Source organism: Coregonus lavaretus, assembly GCF_964263955.1.
Source record: "Coregonus lavaretus genome assembly, chromosome: 8".
NCBI classification, from domain to species: domain Eukaryota; kingdom Metazoa; phylum Chordata; class Actinopteri; order Salmoniformes; family Salmonidae; genus Coregonus; species Coregonus lavaretus.
The window spans coordinates 33,802,400-33,821,515 of record NC_139995.1 but is presented as its reverse complement, the minus strand read 5'-3'; the positions used below and the strand labels follow the sequence as shown (position 1 = coordinate 33,821,515).

Here is a 19,116-nt window from a genome sequence, read left to right as displayed (position 1 = left end):
GCTTGTATTTCAGTGGCTTTCTCTTAGCAGTTAGTTTGTCTCCAACACTGACTGGGTAATGCTACCTAGCACAGCTGAACCAACCTAAACAACATGTGCTACCTTCCCACCTCCACACACTTGTTGTCTCCAAGGAAACTAGGAGTGGAGGACAAGGATGTGAGTGTGTGGAGCGTGATTGGATGATTGGATGATTGGCTCTCAATGTGTGATTGTGTAGCTCGTTTCACACAATGCCCATTCGTCTACCAGTGACAGATAAGGCTCTTTTCTCTGTGGTTTAGCTAGTCTCTGCTAGCTGAAGCATTACAATGGTAGCAGGACTTATCTAATGATGCTCTCATTCTCAAATGCACACCAACGGCTGACTTTAACACACACACACACACACTCCTCCACCTCACTCCTTTCCCTCAGTTTCCCTCATGGGAGGTCTGTCAGGTAGCAGTGTATGCTGTGGTTGCCGTGGCCTGGCGTAGTCGTGCTGACTCCGGTAGGTTTCTGGATGAGTCATGGCGACGGCGTGGGAGGGCTGGCCACCCTGTTGGCCTGTCTGAAAACAGCTAGGACCCAAACTCCCGTAGCAGGACGCAGGCTCACTTCTACCAGGGATAGAGATATAACAAGCTTGATGACTGATCTTTACATGTGTTATTGGCTGTTTATTCAATACGTGAATGAGAATGTCGGGAGAGTAATAACAATATGGACATTTAACAGATGCTTTATCCACAGCAACATAGGTGGCCCATGCAGGTATCAAACCCATAACCCTGGTGTTTTCAGAACGCTACTCCAACCAAACCAAACTAGGCATCTGAACTCAACTCTAGTCTTCATCTTTGCGAGACTATACTACTTAAGAGCAGTGCAGTTCATGCACACAATGTTTATTTGGATTGGCTTGGCCTGGCCCTGACAGTTTACCTCGCGTCCCTTCTCTCTTCAAACCACTTTAATAATTTCAAGTGGGCCTCATTGACATGATGATGGATATATGGTGCACATAATGTACACTGTATAATAGACTCCCTCTCAAGTCTCCTCTCTTAAATCATCACACTAATACACCGCCATTTTCCGCTCTCTGAAGGGTGAGGCGCTGAGGCAGATTCTGGTGAACCGTTACTATGGTAATTTCCATAGTAGGAGTGGTGGGCGGAGGGACAGCCTGACGGCCTTCAGCAACGCAACCCTGGTTCCAGTAGGGCCCGGCAAGAGCCAATCAGGTGAGAGCAACTCTCTGTCGCTTGGTATGATATCTATATATGGTATTTATTGATCTGTCATCTCCTTTGTTTGTCTGCTCTATTTGTATCTGTCATCTACTCTGTGTCTGTCTGTCCTCTTCTCTCTGTCCTCTTCTCTCTCTGTGTCTGTCTGTCCTCTTCTCTATCTCTCGGTCTGTCTGTCCATGGTTTTGGACGAAAAAGTTAACTCTGGTAATTCTGATCCCATGTCGCAAAAATCGCATACAATCGAATTTGTTTGTTTTATACCTTTTATGCAAGTTGTCACAAACTGTTGTAGAAGTAATTTGCCAGATACAGATGAACAAAAGGAGTGAAACTAAACTGTCAAAAAAGCATGAGTTTCTTTCTAGTGCACACAAGAACCAAACATGACAACGTTGCATATTCTTCTGACCTCGTTCTGAACTCTGGACCTCTGCCACCTGCCAAAGAAAAGACTCCTTTGTATTGACACGCACACACATAAACACACCCACACACATAAACACACACCCACACACTATCATGCGGATAATGCAACTTTGAGAGGTGAAAGTCTGTGTGATGGATGGTGGTTGATAGGGATATTGATATTGTTCCCCTAAAGTAGCGTTTGTATGTCAAGGTTTTCCAAACAGGCCTTCTCATTATCTCTCTGTTATATAACCAACAGGCCTATCTACATACACACATACATACACAGAGGTCTAGGTCTTGTCTGGCCCTGTGACTGTGAACACTCTAATTTCCTCATAATAAGCACTGTGTGACTGATCTGACCACACTATTTCAAGTCAAAATATTGAGTGTTTTCTATGTAGTGTCGTCAGCATATAGGCCTATGAGCTAGTCACCAGGATGGAGGTGAAGTGTTATGTATTTCTATATAGCAGTATATTTAGATGTAGTGTTATCACACTTAACATGGTGGCAGCTGTACATTCATATAGAGTGACATTATAATATCCAGTTATAGCATATCTAATTGCCCAGCCATGTTCATGTCAAACAATGTACTAGTACTGTTAGACCCCTGTGCCTCTTATGGGAATGAGTAGAGAAAAAAAGCCTAGTTCCTGGTTCACCATGTCTCCCATGTGAACCAAGACACAGCCTGGCAACCCTCCAGACCATAGCAGTCAACCCACCCCTCACTTGTTTGACCCAGTTCTGGCTGTTGGTAGGCGACGTACTGCTACTTCCTATGAAAACGGCCTCCTGGTTGCACCTGTTGCAGAAACGAGAGCCCGGCCTTATTAGGTGTACAGTCGTAGTCAAAAGTTTTGAGAATGACACAAGTATTGGTTTTCACAAAGTTTGCTGCTTCAGTGTTTTTAGATATTTTTGTCAGATGTTACTATGGTATACTGAAGTATAATTACAAGCAATTCCATAAGTGTCAATGGCTTTTATTGACAATTACATTAAGTTTATGCAAAGAGTCAATATTTGCAGTGTTGACCCTTCATTTTCAAGACCTCTGCAATTCACCCTGGCATGCTGTCAATTAACATCCTGACTGATGGCAGCCCATTCTTGCATAATCAATGCTTGGTGTTTGTCAGAATTTGTGGGTTTTTGTTTGTCCACCCACCTCTTGAGGATTGACCACAAGTTCTCAATGGGATTAAGGTCTGGGGAGTTTCCTGGCCATGGACCCAAAATTTCGGTGTTTTGTTCCCCGAGCCACTTAGTTATCACTTTTGCCTTATGGCAAGGTGCTCCATCATGCTGGAAAAGGCATTGTTCGTCACCAAACTGTTCTTGGATGGTTGGGAGAAGTTGCTCTCGGAGGATGTGTTGGTACCATTCTTTATTCATGGCTGTGTTCTTAGGCAAAATTGTGAGTGAGCCCACTCCCTTGACTGAGAAGCAACCCCACACATGAATGGTCTCAGGATGCTTTACTGTTGGCATGACACAGGACTGATGGTAGCGCTCACCTTGTCTTCTCCGGACAAGCTTTTTTCCGGATGCCCCAAACAATCGGAAAGGGGATTCATCAGAGAAAATTACTTTACCCCAATCCTCAGCAGTCCAATCCCTGTACCTTATGCAGAATATCAGTCTGTCCCTGATGTTTTTCCTGGAGAGAAGTGGCTTCCTCGCTGCCCTTCTTGACACCAGGCCATCCTCCAAAAGTCTTCGCCTCACTGTGCGTGCAGATGCACTCACACCTGCCTGCTGCCATTCCTGAACAAGCTCTGCACTGGTGGTGCCCCGATCCTGCAGCTGAATCAACTTTAGGAGACGGTCCTGGCGCTTGCTGGACTTTCTTGGGCGCCCTGAATCCTTCTTCACAACAATTGAACCTCTCTCCTTGAAGTTCTTGATGATCCGATAAATGGTTGATTTAGGTGCAATCTTACTAGCAGCAATATCCTTGCATGTGAAGCCCTTTTTGTGCAAAGCAATGATGACGGCACGTGTTTCCTTGCAGGTAACCATAGTTAACAGAGGAAAAACAATGATTTCAAGCACCACCCAGTCTGTTATTCTAACTCAATCAGCATGACAGAGTGATCTCCAGCCTTGTCCTCGTCAACACTCTCACCTGTGTTAACGAGAGAATCACTGACATGATGTCAGCTGGTCCTTTTGTGGCAGGGCTGAAATGCAGTGGAAATGTTTTTTTGGGATTAAGTTCATTTTCACGGCAAAGAGGGACTTCATCTGATCACTCTTCATGACATTCTGGAGTATATGCAAATTGCCATCATAAAAACTGAGGTAGCAGACTTTGTGAAAATTAATATTTGTGTCATTCTCAAAACTTTTGACCACGACTGTAGGCGTGTGTGTGTTTATTTGAAATGTGGCTAAAACGTGCATTTACTTTGTAATTATATATGTAAGTACATTGTACATTTATATGTAAAGGTTTCACAATTAAATACACATGTAGGCGACTGCCTGGAGGATGGCACTTTCTTATTTCGCCAGAGGTTCCATTGTGATTGAGTAGTTTGGAGGTGTCCATAGATGACTGTGGTAGTAAGATGTTAGATATAAAGATTTGAAACCTCTCCTTATCCCTCTGAGTCAGGAGAATAGGGAGAACCACACTCCTGAACCTTCACCTCTGACCCCTGTCTCTCCCTCCAGGTCTCGGTGGTCCAGGGGCCCTGAGTCGAGGGGAGATGAGCCTGGCAGAGGTGCAGTGTCACCTGGACAAGGAGGGAGCCTCCGACCTCGTCATAGACCTCATCATGAACACCACCAGTGACCGCGTCTTCCAGGAGAGCATCCTATTGGCCATCGCCCTGCTGGAGGGCGGGAACACCACCATCCAAGTAAGTCTCAGAGCCACCTGTCAATCATAAGGATGTGGGTGTGTCAGGAATGACTGAAGCCCAATAAATACCTGAATGATAAATCAAACCAAACATTATTTAAAGTGCATTTCACTACCATAAACAACATGCATCATTGGTCCCAACACACTTCACAGATGAGAAAAAAAGGGGAAAATATAGTGCCTTCAGAAAGTATTCACACCCCTTGACTTGGCAAGACCTGCAAATGGTTGTCTAGCAATGATCAACAACCAATTTGACATGTGTGGAAAGCTCTTAGACTTATCCATAAAGACTCACAGCTGTAATTGCTGCCAAATGTGATTCTAACATGTATTGACTCAAGGGGTTGAATACTTGTTTTATTTTTCATACATTTTTTACACATTTTCAAATTTTTCATATTGTGTAGATTGTTGACCAAAAAATGACAAATCCATTTTAATCCCACTTTGTAACACAAGAAACTGTCAATGGGTGTGAATACTTTCTGAAGGTACTGTAAATCCTTGGATAGAAACAGTACCGGGGTTATAGTAGACTAGACCTTCCACTGCATTGGTCTATCAAGTACTGGCCTGCATTGATCCTGTACAAGGCAGCCATTTTACGTTAGTCCACACCCCTCCCTCCCTGTTACCTTAGAGGATGGCTCACCATGCCCCACAACACTGCTCTACTTCTCCTGACAGAGCTGAGCCACTGTAGACATAGTTTACTTTCAACATCAAACAATCCCATGAGGCCATGGGGAATTATTGAACTGAAACTGTGAGGCACATGACTGCTGCTCTATCTGGATTGTTTACAAGGGAGACATTTGAGTGACGCATATGTTTGTACTGTACTGTATATGTAACTGTGTTTGGATGTACTGTAATTTCCCCCTGATATTGAACACACTGTGAAGGTATACAGTGACTTCTGAAAGTATTCAGACCCCTTGACTTTTTCCACATTTTGTTAGGTTACAGCCTTATTCTAAAATTGATTAAATTGTAATTTTTCCTCATCAATCTACACACAATACCCCATAATGACAGTGCAAAAACAGGTTTTTAGACATTTTTGCTAATTTATTAAATATAAAGAACTGAAATATCACTTTTACATAAGTATTCAGACCCTTTACTCAGTACTCCTGAGCGCTCTGGAGCAGGTTTTCATCAAGGATCTCTCTGTACTTTGCTCCGTTCATCTTTGCCTCGATCCTGACTAGGCTCTCAGTCCCTGCCGCTGAAAAACATCCCCACAGCATGATGCTGCCACCACCATGCTTCACCGTAGGGATGGTGCCAGGTTTCCTCCAGACGTGACGCTTGGCATTCAGGCCAAAGAGTTCAATCTTGGTTTCATCAGACCAGAAAATCTTGTTTCTCATGGTCTGAGAGTCTTTAGGTGCCTTTTGGCAAACTCCAAGCGGGCTGTCATGTGCCTTTTACTTGCCACTCTACCATGAAGGCCTGATTTGATGGAGTGCTGCAGAGATGGTTGTCCTTCTGGAAGGTTCTCCTATCTACACAGAGGAACTCTAGAGCTCTGTCAGAGTGACCATCGGGTTCTTGGTCACCTACCTGACCAAGGCCCTTCTCCCCCGATTGCTCAGTTTGGCCGGGTGGCCAGCTCTAGGAAGAGTCTTGGTGGTTCAAACTTCTTCCATTTAAGAATGATGGAGGCCACTGTGTTCTCGGGGACATTCAATGCTGCAGAAATGTTTTTCTACCCTTCCCCAGATCTGTGCCTCGACACAATCCTGTCTCAGAGTTCTACGGACAATTCCTTCGACATCATGGCTTGGTTTTGCTCTGACATGCACTGTCAACTGTGGGACAGGTGTATGCCTTTCCAAATCATGTCCAATCAATTGATTTTCCACAGGTGGACTCCAATCAAGATGTAGAAACATCTCAAGGATGATCAATGTAAACAGGATGCACCTGAGCTCAATTTCGAGTCTCATAGCAAAAGGTCTGAATACTTATGTAAATAAGGTATTTCTGTTTTTTATTTTTATAAATGTGCAAACATTTCTAAAAACCGGTTTTTGCTTTGTCATTATGGGGTATTGTGTGTAGATTGCTGACATTTTATTTTTTTGAATCCATTTTAGAATAAGTCTGTAACGTAACAAAATGTGGAAAAAAGTCAATGGTCTGAATACTTTCTGAACGCACTGTATTGTGGACTGTCAAGGTATATTTGTTAGTATACTGTAGATCAGCCCCTGTACCACTGAGCCCCTTGTGGAATAATTATCACAGACCTCTCCCTTAGCCTTCATCATGGGCTCATAGAGAGGAAGGCACATCTTGTTGTGGGTGGAATCATAATTTCATAGAGGGCTTGTGTAGATCAACCACTACCACCCTTCACCCCGCCACGCTTTTCTGCATTCATCGATTTACGCAGCCAACGTCACTAATGGTTGTTTTGGAAATGCATTGCCTATCCACCTTTCTGCAAACAGAAGATAAATCATGAAGAGCAGATTCAAGTGTGTGTGGCGTGCGCGCGTATGCATGTGTGCACAAGTCCACTGCAATTACACTACCGTTCAAAAGCTTGGGGTCACTTAGAAATGTCCATGTTTTCGAAAGAAAAGCAATTGAAGATCTAATACAACGCTGTGTACTACTCCCTTCACAGAACAGCGCAAACTGGCTCTAACCAGAATAGAAAGAGGAGTGGGAGGCCCCGGTGCACAACTGAGCAAGAGGACAAATACATTAGTGTCTAGTTTGAGAAACAGGCGCCTCACAGGTCCTCAACTGGCAGCTTCATTAAATAGTACCTGCAAAACACTTGTCTCAACGTCAACAATGAAGAGGCGACTCCGGGATGCTGACCTTCTAGGCAGAGTTGCAAAGAAAAAGCCACATCTCAGACTGCCCATCTTAATCTTTTATTTTTATTGGTTAGTCAGAGATATGGCTTTTTCTTTGCAACTCTGCCGAGAAGGTCAGCATCCCGGAGTCGCCTCTTCATTGTTGACGTTGAGACAAGTGTTTTGCAGGTACTATTTAATGAAGCTGCCAGTTGAGGACCTGTGAGGTGCCTGTTTCTCAAACTAGACACTGTAATGTATTTGTCCTCTTTCTCAGTTGTGCACCGGGGCCTCCAACTCCTCTTTCTATTCTGGTTAGAGCCAGTTTGCGCTGTTCTGTGAAGGGAGTAGTACACAGCGTTGTATGAGATCTTCAGTTTCTTGGCAATTTCTCGCATGGAATAGCCTTCATTTCTCAGAAAAATTATAGACTGACGAGTTTCAGAAGAAAGTTCTTTGTTTCTGGCCATTTTGAGCCTGTAATCGAACCCACAATTGCTGATGCTCCAGATACTCAACTAGTCTCAAGAAGGCCAGTTGTATTGCTTCTTTAATCAGCACAACAGTTTTCATCTGTGCTAACATAATTGCAAAAGGGTTTTCTAATGATCAATTAGCCTTTTAAAATAATAAACTTAAATTGGCAAACACAACATGCCATTGGAACACATGACTGATGGTTGCTGATAATGGGCCTCTGTACGCTTATGTAGATATTCTATAAAGAATCTGCAGTTTCCAGCTACAATATCCATTTACAACATGAACAATGTCTACACTGTATTTCTGATCAATTTGATGTTATTTTAATGGACCAAAAAATGGCTTTTCTTACGAAAACAAGGACATTTCTAAGTGACCCCAAACTTTTGAACGGTAGTGTACGTCTGCTATCAATCTGTCTGTTTATCTTGTCTGACTATCTGTCTGCTCCTCTGACTGTCTGCCTACCTGCTCGTCTGCCTACCTGCTCCTCTGACTGTCTGCCTACCTGCTCCTCTGACTGTCTGCCTACCTGCTCCTCTGACTGTCTGCCTACCTGCTCGTCTGCCTACCTGCTCCTCTGACTGTCTGCCTACCTGCTCCTCTGACTGTCTGCCTACCTGCTCGTCTGCCTACCTGCTCCTCTGACTGTCTGCCTACCTGCTCCTCTGACTGTCTGCCTACCTGCTCCTCTGACTGTCTGCCTACCTGCTCGTCTGCCTACCTGCTCCTCTGACTGTCTGCCTACCTGCTCCTCTGACTGTCTGCCTACCTGCTCATCTGACTGTCTGCCTACCTGCTCCTCTGACTGTCTGCCTACCTGCTCCTCTGACTGTCTGCCTACCTGCTCCTCTGACTGTCTGCCTGCTCCTTTGTCTTTCTGTCTGCTCCTCTGTCTGTCTGTCTGTCTGTCTGTCTGCCTGCCTGCTCCTCTGTCTGTCTGCTCCTTTGACAGTCTGATTGCCTGTGCTTGCGTAATCAGATTAGGGGTGAGGGAGCCACTAGCAGAGATAATGTCCTGGCTTCCCACAGTTGCAGCCTGTCTACCTGTCTCCCTCTCTGTCTGCTCCCTGCCTGTTAACCTGGCTGTTGCAGAGAGTATCAGGTGACCAGTGTTACATAAGGCCTGTGTGAATGAACAATGAAGAATGTCTCAGGCTTCAAAACATTCCAGCCCTCCTCCTCTCTCGCTCTCTCGGCCCAAACTGGGTCATGCTGGGCCTCTGGAAGTGGGGCAGTAGGGAGAAAGGGAGGGGGGATGAGGGAGGGGGGGGGGGGGGGACTGGAAAGGAACTGGAGCTCCTCTTCTAACGTAGTTGTTTTGTTCTGAAACACTGAGTGGAAATTTAGAGGGGTAAATGCTGAAGTATTAATGCTAATGAGGGTATACATTTTCTCTAAAGTACTTTATGACATAACATACTGTAGCAGTTCATGAATGCAAACCAGTTTGGTAGGCTAGATATTTGCTTTCTGACTCGGATACTTCTGCATATGCTCACTCGCTGTTACCGCCACAAATAACCATTTGATGTCTCTATGCAGTTGTCATCTGTGGTGTTTGGACTGTCCTGTCTCCCTGTAGAGTGAGAAACCTGAGGTCACACTAGATCACGTCTTTCTTAGAAACCCCCAGGTTTACCTTTTTAGACTGATGAGCTGAACAACAGTTTCAACTCTGCCTTTTGAAGATATAGGGTTAGCATTATTAAAGATTTCAGCGTCATCCTATTTATTTTCAGTACGATGAAACATTGATTTCTCAGACATATTTCGACTCAAGAACCTTTTTGACTCTTAAGATTTATTTGCTGGAGTGTTGACATTTTGTTATTTGTCTAAATGACACACACACTAGCATAATGTTTGTTTGTGTACTATTCGCTCAGATTCAGACCACTTTTCTAGCCTCTGCCTCTTTCACAGATGAGAAACAGAGGACGGATAGATAGTTCACTTTATTCTGTCCCGTTTGAAGAATGGATCTACTCAGGTCTTTTATCTGTGTTGATGTCTCTAGCCCAGATACCTGTTCAGGGTAGAAGCCTGGGGTAGTGTACACTCACTCACATAACACTGTTAACCATTACCTCCTAACCTACATATCACACAGAAATAAACCTGACCATGTACTCACTCACCCGCTCCATCAATCACTCACTTACACCTTACTCACTCGTCACTCCATCAGCCACTGGGCAGGCCATTAATGACTGAGCAATGGACTTTGTTCCCGGCTGTGAGGTTGACCATGCGGTAGGATTTTAACAGTGAAGAGGCATACAAGGAAGATGTGCTTTTTCTTGCCAATGTGAGGTTTTTTATTTGCAAAGTGAGGATAAAGTGCCGGCGAACTGTACAATTATTTACAAAATCAAATAAACAGGACAATGAACAAAAAGGTAAACTGACCTGAATAACAGAGCTCTAACAAAAGGCTTCAATCATGCCTGTAAACCCGGCAGCATGCCGACATGTTACCTGTCTGTCTTGTCGATCAAACAAAGCAATGACATGCTTCTTGTAGCAACACCCATTATCCAGAATGCATCACAAACCCTACCAATTACCTAATTGACAATCAACTTCAATAAAGGTATGAAAATGGTATAGAAACACGTTCAGGTAATATATTCACATGATAATTATCATCATTATCAATCACAGTCAATAAATGTGCTTCTCATAATAAACGGGTGTTAATCAATATCTGGACATACATAATCAGGCAAGACTTTAGATCATGTGACGTATGAGATTATGACAATCTTCACACCAGCGAACTTAATTTATTTTCTTTTAACAATCAACGCCAGTCACTTTGTTGCAGGAAACGTTAGATTGTTCCTGCATGCCACACTCCTCCTTCCTTTGACAGCTACTGCTGGGAGAGAGGGAGATAATGGTTGTGTGAGTGGTAATTGGGTTGTGACACACACACAAGCGGTGACTCGTGACATTTCAGCAGTGGTCGGGCACCTGGCGTAAAACCACAAGTCATGCTGCTCGGTTGCCTTCCAGGAAGCAGCCTTGGACTGGCTACACACTGGGTGAACCAACATCACACCAATAAAGGCTTGTTTGTGTTAATAAGTAAGTAAGGAAGCAAGTACGGTAATTTTCGGACTATAAGCCGCGCTTTTTTTCAAATTTTTCGACCCTGCGGCTCATATAACGGTGCGGCTAATCTATGGATTTTTACAGCTAACGGCCACTAGAAGACCTCCTAAATCTATGGATTTTACAGGTTACAGTCCACCAACTTTAACTCTATGGGCTCTATGACCGGTCCGCGCCCCCCACCTTTAAGCTGGAGGCCGGAAAAGAGTGAGACAGGTAGCGCGCAAAATAAAAGTGGAACCGAGAGTGGTACGAGAGACAGAACGAGAGCGAGACAGACAGACATTACGAGAGCGAGACAGTTTCTCTTTCCTGACAATCCCCTCTGTGCACGAACCCTTACATATGGTAATTAAACATTAAAACACCTGCGGCTTATAGTCCAGTGCGGCTTATATATGTACACATCATTCAATATCATTCAATTTAGCTGCTGCGGCTTATACTCCGGTGCGCCTTATAGTGCGGAAAATACGGTAAGTTAGGGATAGTGAGATTCCTCTCTGGATGTTAGTCCTGAGTTACTTCTGTGTGAAGTTAGACTGTGTTTGAGGAAAATAGACACGACACAAGGTTATCAGTTCTCTTCTATTATGTCTGGTCTGTGATTTTATTAAAGCGGTATTAAAGGTTCCCGTGTCAGGCCAGATAGGATAGGAAGAAGAGGAGGAGATGAAGGAAGAGGGGAGAGGATAGGACAGAAGGGCAGGAGATGAAGGAACATGGGAGAGGATAGGACAGAAGAGGAGGATAGGAGGAAGATGGAAACGAGAGGCTAGTTCAGGGTAGGAGAGGACAAAGGGCTGTAAGTGGAAAAAAGAGAATTCAGTGGAATGAGGAGAGTAGGAGAGCTGCAATTCCAGTTAGTCTGTGTGTGGCGCTGCCTGACATGAGTGAGGGAGAAGGGAGAGGAAGAGAGGGAGTGCGGATATAAATAGCTGTTATATAACATCCCTTTGTTGATGCCAAGTGGCGGAACGGAAGGAGTGAAGAGAAAGCGCTGTGACCTTGTTTTTCAGAGCCACCCGCCCCCGCCTCACCTCGCCCTGCCTCGCCTCGCTCCCAACTTTCATTCTGCTCAGGGTTCATCTCCATGGTTACAGACAGCCTCTCTGTTTACCCAACACTCCAGGGGACTCCTGAAACTCCCCATCCCTTGCTTCTCTCCATTCTCTACTCCTCTACCACCATGTCTTACTTAATATACTCATCATCAATCTGTCGAGTGTTGTCTCTGTTCCAGCACTCGCTTTCTAAGTCCTGTCTAAACACACATGGCTTTTTTAACCCCTTACACTCGTGGAAATTGGCCTATATGGATAGGGCCCATTGAAATGTTTCTAACAGAAGAAATTGAAAGAGAACACTTTGCAGATTATGGGGAAATTATCAGACCAAAGGTGAGGATACAACGGTTCACCAGACACAAGACTAAATCCAAACATTACACTGTTGATTTTATTTGCATTTTATATTTACTGTACTTTTCACAGCATTTATCTATAACAAAATCTGAAAATCAGGGGTTGGAACCTAAATTATTTTCTAATTGTTTAGTTCTGAGCAGAGCCATTCTTTTTTTGTTCTGTTCCACCTGCAAAATAAAGTTCTGAACAAGTTCGCAAAAAATTTAAAGTAACGGCATATATAATTCCTTTCTGTTCCTTTTTAAACTTCTGAAATCTTTTTTATTTTATTTTTTACATTAGCTCGACATTTAATGACTTCACCAATCTGTGTGGATAGAACAGCTTGCTATGGAGCGGGCAAGCTATAGTTGTTTTAGCCTAGGCAGCCGATAGTGCATGGTCGCTATCGGCTGCCTAGGCTATAGTTGTTCACATGTGCGATGGACAGAAGTGTATGGCGCGAGAGGCTACTGAAAGTTTGCGGGTGGGGAGAAAGTGAGAGAGGGTGGAGGAATGCTGGGCATCTTGTTATGACATGCGCTATCTTAATTAGGCCCACAAAATTATACCTACGGAGGAGCGGCTTCTATGGAGGAACTTTGAACTTCCGAGAGATGGACCAGAGCTAGCTAGCTAGCTAACAAGCTTGTGTGTGCAGAGTGGCACCAGAATTAAAAACACGTCTTACCTTTTTGTAGTTAATTAATCCAATGTGTAACTAGCATTGAAGAACACTGGAATACGTTTAACAGAGTGAGGGCTTTGGCATTTTTTGTTGTTAAATTTTTTGTGGGACTGAAAAAAATTGCCAGAACATAAAATAACATTATTAACCGGTTCCCATGCTTTAAAAAATAAAATCACTTTCGTTCCCTTTTCTGATTCTGTTCCTCAACAAATGTTGTTATTTTCCGGTTTTATGCTCCCTGAACCGGTTCCAACCCCTGCTGAAAATACTCTAGATACATTCAGTAAAATAATAAGAATATTCATTGAAATGTTGGAGTAGGTGCAAACTAAGGAAAAAACGATTACAAGGGTTTGAGTGAGAGGTCTAACTGGTTTCTCCACCTCTCCAAACTGTGCACAGTTCCTAAGTAATTTCAATGCACTTTTATGACTCAAGGAAAGATCCTTCAACTATAAGGTGCTTTTTCTTTTAGCTCTCCTAGCTTTGCCAATGAGGAACTGAAGCAAGCACATGTTTTTTTGTTTAGAACACAGCCCTGCGTCCCCACCATCACACAATTACTGTTGTTTATGCAATCCCAAAAAAATGCATTATAAATTGCAATCTGGGTCAGGTGGGTATCATTTGAAAGCTTATTCTATTGCCAACATGGCTAGCTAAGTTATACAATATGTTCTTAGTGTTAGGCTTTCAAAAGCCACTTCAGACAAATATTGTAATTTTTGATGCGCATAGAATGGAGTCATGAGTGCTTTCAAATACGTGTTCCACTGCTAATTTTCTTCACAATACGATGAACATAGGCTCATTCTATTCAGGACAACCCAGGGTATAACGCATGTCATCCTTATAACTGGATCAAACATAGAGATCATAAACGTTGATACTGTAAATTACATGAGTTTTCAAATATGGAAATGTGAAGTACACATTTGGACTCATGGGTGTCTGGTTTGCGTGTATGTCATCAGTGGTATTTATTATCATCCTTAACGTCTAATCTTTCCAAACACATCGACTCCTCTCGATTTACAGTTTTCCCTCACTCCGACAACAACAAATGTGAAAAGTAGCCCAATTAGCGGGAGGGATGGGGGCATCTTCTTGTCATGAGCGGTGCTCAAGTCAAAACCCATACAGTGCTGTGAAGCAGAGAACCTGTATACGGGATGACGGGGTGTGTGAGTGGAAAGGGTTAAAACCTCTGCCAACACCATGTACTTGGAGGGGTTTTTGACACATTTCTGAGGCTAATAAAGTGACTATATCTCTATATTATTCTACTGAAGTATTTTTATAATAGGGGGATGTTTTGATCATGCTGTAATGCAGAAGAAATAACATATTACTTGTACCAGCGTGTTGTTGCAACGTCAATGACGTGGTGTGATGCATGCCATGCATCCTCCTGTTTGTGAGGAAGACCCCTGTCCTCTAGGATTTAGAGGAGATCAGTTCAGCACAGTTCTTAGAAAGGGTCTAGGCCTCTTTCAGACAGACAGAGAGGGTGAAAGAGACGGATGGAGAGAGATGGCAAGAGAGACCGAGCGAGACAGGGAGAGAGAGAGGGACAGATAGAGGGTGAGTATGAATAACAGAGATGCTGTTGGCCGTAGACTGTGCCAGGTGTCTGATGCCATAACCTAACGCTCATTCAATTACAGTAGACATGATACTTCTCATCCTCACCAGTGTCATAAATCCATCACAACCAAACTGAAGCCTCAACATTACAACATCACAAAACTCCACCAAACCCAACATATACCCCCAACATGGTAACCCTGACCCAACCCAGATCCCCAAACTCCACCAACCCTGTCATATCTGGCAACACTGCCAACTGAGTCCCATTTGCACATAGATATTCAAACACAGCCACCAGCTCAGAGAGAGGAGAGTTATGTGGCTTTAGTTATACAGATGCCCTAGTAGAGAGAGGAAGCATGTTAACACAAAGGTGGGGAGGGAGTAGAGAATGAATGTGGTTATTACATAAGAGCAATGTAGTTTGAGAGAGTTTGTGAGAGAAGTGTGTGTGTGTGTGTGTGTGTGTGTGTGTGTGTGTGTGTATCTGTGCGCGTGACACGGAAAATGTCACACTGTCCTCCAAAGCTGCTCTGTTTTGATGTAGCAATGTAAAGTGTGTCTGTGTGTGTGGCTGTCTGTTCCCTGTCTGTTTGTGTGTTATGTAAGTGATTCAGCGCTCCAGGGGTAGAGGGAGGAGGGGGAGGAGAAGGAGGGGGGCTGTGAAGAGCTCTTGTCTCCGGTCAGAGCCCCGCGGTATAGCCTCTCCTGCCCCCCTCCTCCCTCACCCAGGCCCCAAGGTCCCACCCACGCCAGTGCTGTCTAACAGAGGACCAGAGTTATGTGAGCAGAGAGGGAGATGGAGGGAGAGAGTGGGAGAAAGAGAGATGGGAAGGAGATACTTTTTTCCTGAGGGAGATATGGAGGGAGGGAGAGAGAGACTGGCATGAACACTTCAGCCCCCCCACCTCTACCATCCATCCATCCATCCCTCCCACCCTCCCTGTGGTGTGTGGGTTGCCAGATTGTGAGGTTCAGTTCATCTCTGCCTCTCTGCACTATCCACTCTGTCATCAAGTTATCTATTGCACTGGGTTTTGCTGGATAGCATGAACACTAACCCATACCACCACCACCCGTGCGAGTGGTGTAGTGCACAGTGGTGGGGGTTGGGGTGGGGTGAGGCTGAGGGCTTTGGAGTCTGTTGCCCATGGGCATAAATTCACAACAATGTCATTGTTGATTTGGAATAGAGGGTGGTAGAAGGAGAAGTCACTCATCACAAGATGGCCAGGTCTCTAATCATGACACAACATAATATTGTTTTGTTCAAACTGCGTAATATTTTGATAGTGAGGAGAGATGATGGTGAGAATCTAGTGAGTTATCACTTTCACAATAAGTGAAACTATACAGTGCCTTCAGAAAATATTCACACCCCTTGACTTTTTCCACATTTTGTTACAAATTAGGATTAAAATGGGGAGGGGGGGTCTACACAACATGCTCTAATGTCAAAGTGGAAGACAAATTCTAACAGCTTTCCAAGATGAATGAAAAATAAAACACATATCTAGATTAGATAAGTATTCAACCCCCTGAGTCAATACATGTTAGAATCACCTTTGGCAGCTAATACAGCTGAGTCTTTCTGGGTAAGATCTTTGCATACCTAGATTGCACAATATTTGCCCATTATTCTTTTTTAAACTATTAAAGCTCTGTCAAGTTGGTTGTTGATCATTGCTAGACAGCCATTTTCATGTCTTGACATAGATTTTCAAGCCAATTAAGTCAAAACTGTATCTAGGCCACTCCGGGACATTCAATGTCGTCTTGGTAAGCAACTCCAGTGTATATTTGGCCTTGAGTTTTAGGTTATTGTCCTGCTGAAAGGGGAATTAGTCTGCCAGTGTCTGGTGGAAAGCAAACTGAACCAGGCTTTCCTCTAGGATTTTGCCTGTTCTTAGCTCTATTCAATTAATTTTTATCAACAAAAAAAACTCCCTAGTCCTTGCCGATGACGAGCATATCCAAAACATGATGCAGCCACCACCTTGCTTGAAAATATGAAGAGTGGTACTCAGTGATGGATTTGCCCCAAACACAACACTTCATATTAAGGACAACAAGTTAATTTCTTTGCCACATTTTTTGCAGTATTACTTTAGTGCCTTATTGCAAACAGGATACATGTTTTGGAATATTTATATTCTATACAGACTTCCTTCTTTTCATTGTCATTTAGGTTAGTATTGTGGAGTAACTACAATGTTGTTGATCCATCCTCAGTTTTCTCCTATCACAACCATTAAACTCTGTAACTCTTTTAAAGTCACCATTGGCCTCATGGTGAAATCCCAGAGCAGTTTCCTTCCACTCCGGCAACTGAGTTAGGAAGGACGCCTGTATCTTTGTATTGTCTGGGTGTATTGATACACCATCCAAAGCATAATTAATAACTTCACCATGCTCAAAGGGATATTCAGTGTCAGTTTTTTTGTTTGTTTTTTACTTTGTGCTTGAATCTGTGCTTGAAATTCACTACTCATCTGAGGGACCTTACAGATTTGTATACAGTGGGGAGAACAAGTATTTGATACACTGCCGATTTTGCAGGTTTTCCTACTTACAAAGCATGTAGAGGTCTGCAATTTTTATCATAGGTACACTTCAACTGTGAGAGACGGAATCTAAAACAAAAATCAAGAAAATCACATTGTATGATTTTTAAGTAATTAATTTGCATTTTATTGCATGACATAAGTATTTGATACATCAGAAAAGCAGAACTTAATATTTGGTACAGAAACCTTTGTTTGCAATTACAGAGATCATACGTTTCCTGTAGATCTTGACCAGGTTTGCACACACTGCAGCAGGGATTTTGGCCCGCTCCTCCATACAGGCCTTCTTCTTTTCGGGGCTGGGCAATACGGACTTTCAGCTCCCTCCAAAGATTTTCTATTGGGTTCAGGTCTGGAGACTGGCTAGGCCACTCCAGGACCTTGAGATGCTTCTTACGGAGCCACTCCTTAGTTGCCCTGGCTGTGTGTTTCGGGTCGTTGTCATGCTGGAAGACCCAGCCACGACCCATCTTCAATGCTCTTACTGAGGGAAGGAGGTTGTTGGCCAAGATCTCGCAATACATGGCCCCATCCATCCTCCCCTCAAAACGGTGCAGTCGTCCTGTCCCCTTTGCAGAAAAGCATCCCCAAAGAACATTTCCACCTCCATGCTTCACGGTTGGGATGGTGTTCTTTGGGTTGTACTCATCCTTCTTCTTCCTCCAAACATGGCGAGTGGAGTTTAGACCAAAAAGCTATATTTTTGTCTCATCAGACCACATGACCTTCTCCCATTCCTCCTCTGGATCATCCAGATGGTCATTGGCAAACTTCAGACGGGCCTGGACATGCGCTGGCTTGAGCAGGGGGACCTTGCGTGCGCTGCAGGATTTTAATCCATGACGGCGTAGTGTGTTACTAATGGTTTTCTTTGAGACTGTGGTCCCAGCTCTCTTTAGGTCATTTACCAGGTCCTGCCGTGTAGTTCTGGGCTGATCCCTCACCTTCCTCAGGATCATTGATGCCCCACGAGGTGAGATCTTGCATGGAGCCCCAGACCGAGGGTGATTGACCGTCATCTTGAACTTCCATTTTCTAATAATTGCGCCAACAGTTGTTGCCTTCTCACCAAGCTGCTTGCCTATTGTCCTGTAGCCCATCCCAGCCTTGTGCAGGTCTACAATTTTATCCCTGATGTCCTTACACAGCTCTCTGGTCTTGGCCATTGTGGAGAAGTTGGAGTCTGTTTGAGTGTGTGGACAGGTGTCTTTTATACAGGTAACAAGTTCAAACAGGTGCAGTTAATACAGGTAATGAGTGGAGAACAGGAGGGCTTCAAGAAAAACTAACAGGTCTGTGAGAGCCTTAATTCTTACTGGTTGGTAGGTGATCAAATACTTATGTCATGCAATAAAATGCAAATTAATTACTTAAAAATCATACAATGTGATTTTCTGGATTTTTGTTTTAGAATCCGTCTCTCACAGTTGAAGTGTACCTATGATAAAAATTACAGACCTCTACATGCTTTGTAAGTAGGACAACCTGCAAAATCGGCAGTGTATCAAATACTTGTTCTCCCCACTGTATGTGGGGTACAGAGTCAAAAAATCATGTTAACCACTATTATTGCACACAGAGTGAGTCCATGAAACTTATTATGTGACTTGTTAAGCATATTTTTACACCTGAACGTATTTAGGCTTGCCCCAACAAAGGTGTTGAACACTTATTGACTCAAGACATTTCAGCCTTAAATGTTTTATTAATTTGTAAACATTTAAAAAAACGAAATTCCATTTTGACATTGTGGGATATTGTGTATAGATCAGTGGTACAACATTTCAATTTAGTACATTTTAAGTTCAGCCTGCAGCACAACAAAATGTGGAAAAAGTCAAAGGGTGTGAATACTTTTCTGAAAGTGCTATAGATATACCATGTTTTGCTAGCAAGTCAGCAATGTA

The 19,116-nt window shown here is 43.5% G+C and overlaps 1 protein-coding gene across 1 annotated transcript in view; it reads left to right on the top strand.

The window, feature by feature from the left end:
* The window catches only part of LOC311134346 (inositol 1,4,5-trisphosphate-gated calcium channel ITPR1-like), a 144,099-nt gene that overhangs the window by 79,540 nt on the left and 45,443 nt on the right, over window positions 1–19,116 (top strand). The window contains exons 41-42 of the mRNA XM_084167995.1: window positions 1,094–1,229; window positions 4,338–4,525. Of these exons, the coding sequence (XP_084024121.1) occupies window positions 1,094–1,229; window positions 4,338–4,525 (324 nt within the window). The remainder of the gene's footprint in view (window positions 1–1,093; window positions 1,230–4,337; window positions 4,526–19,116) is intronic.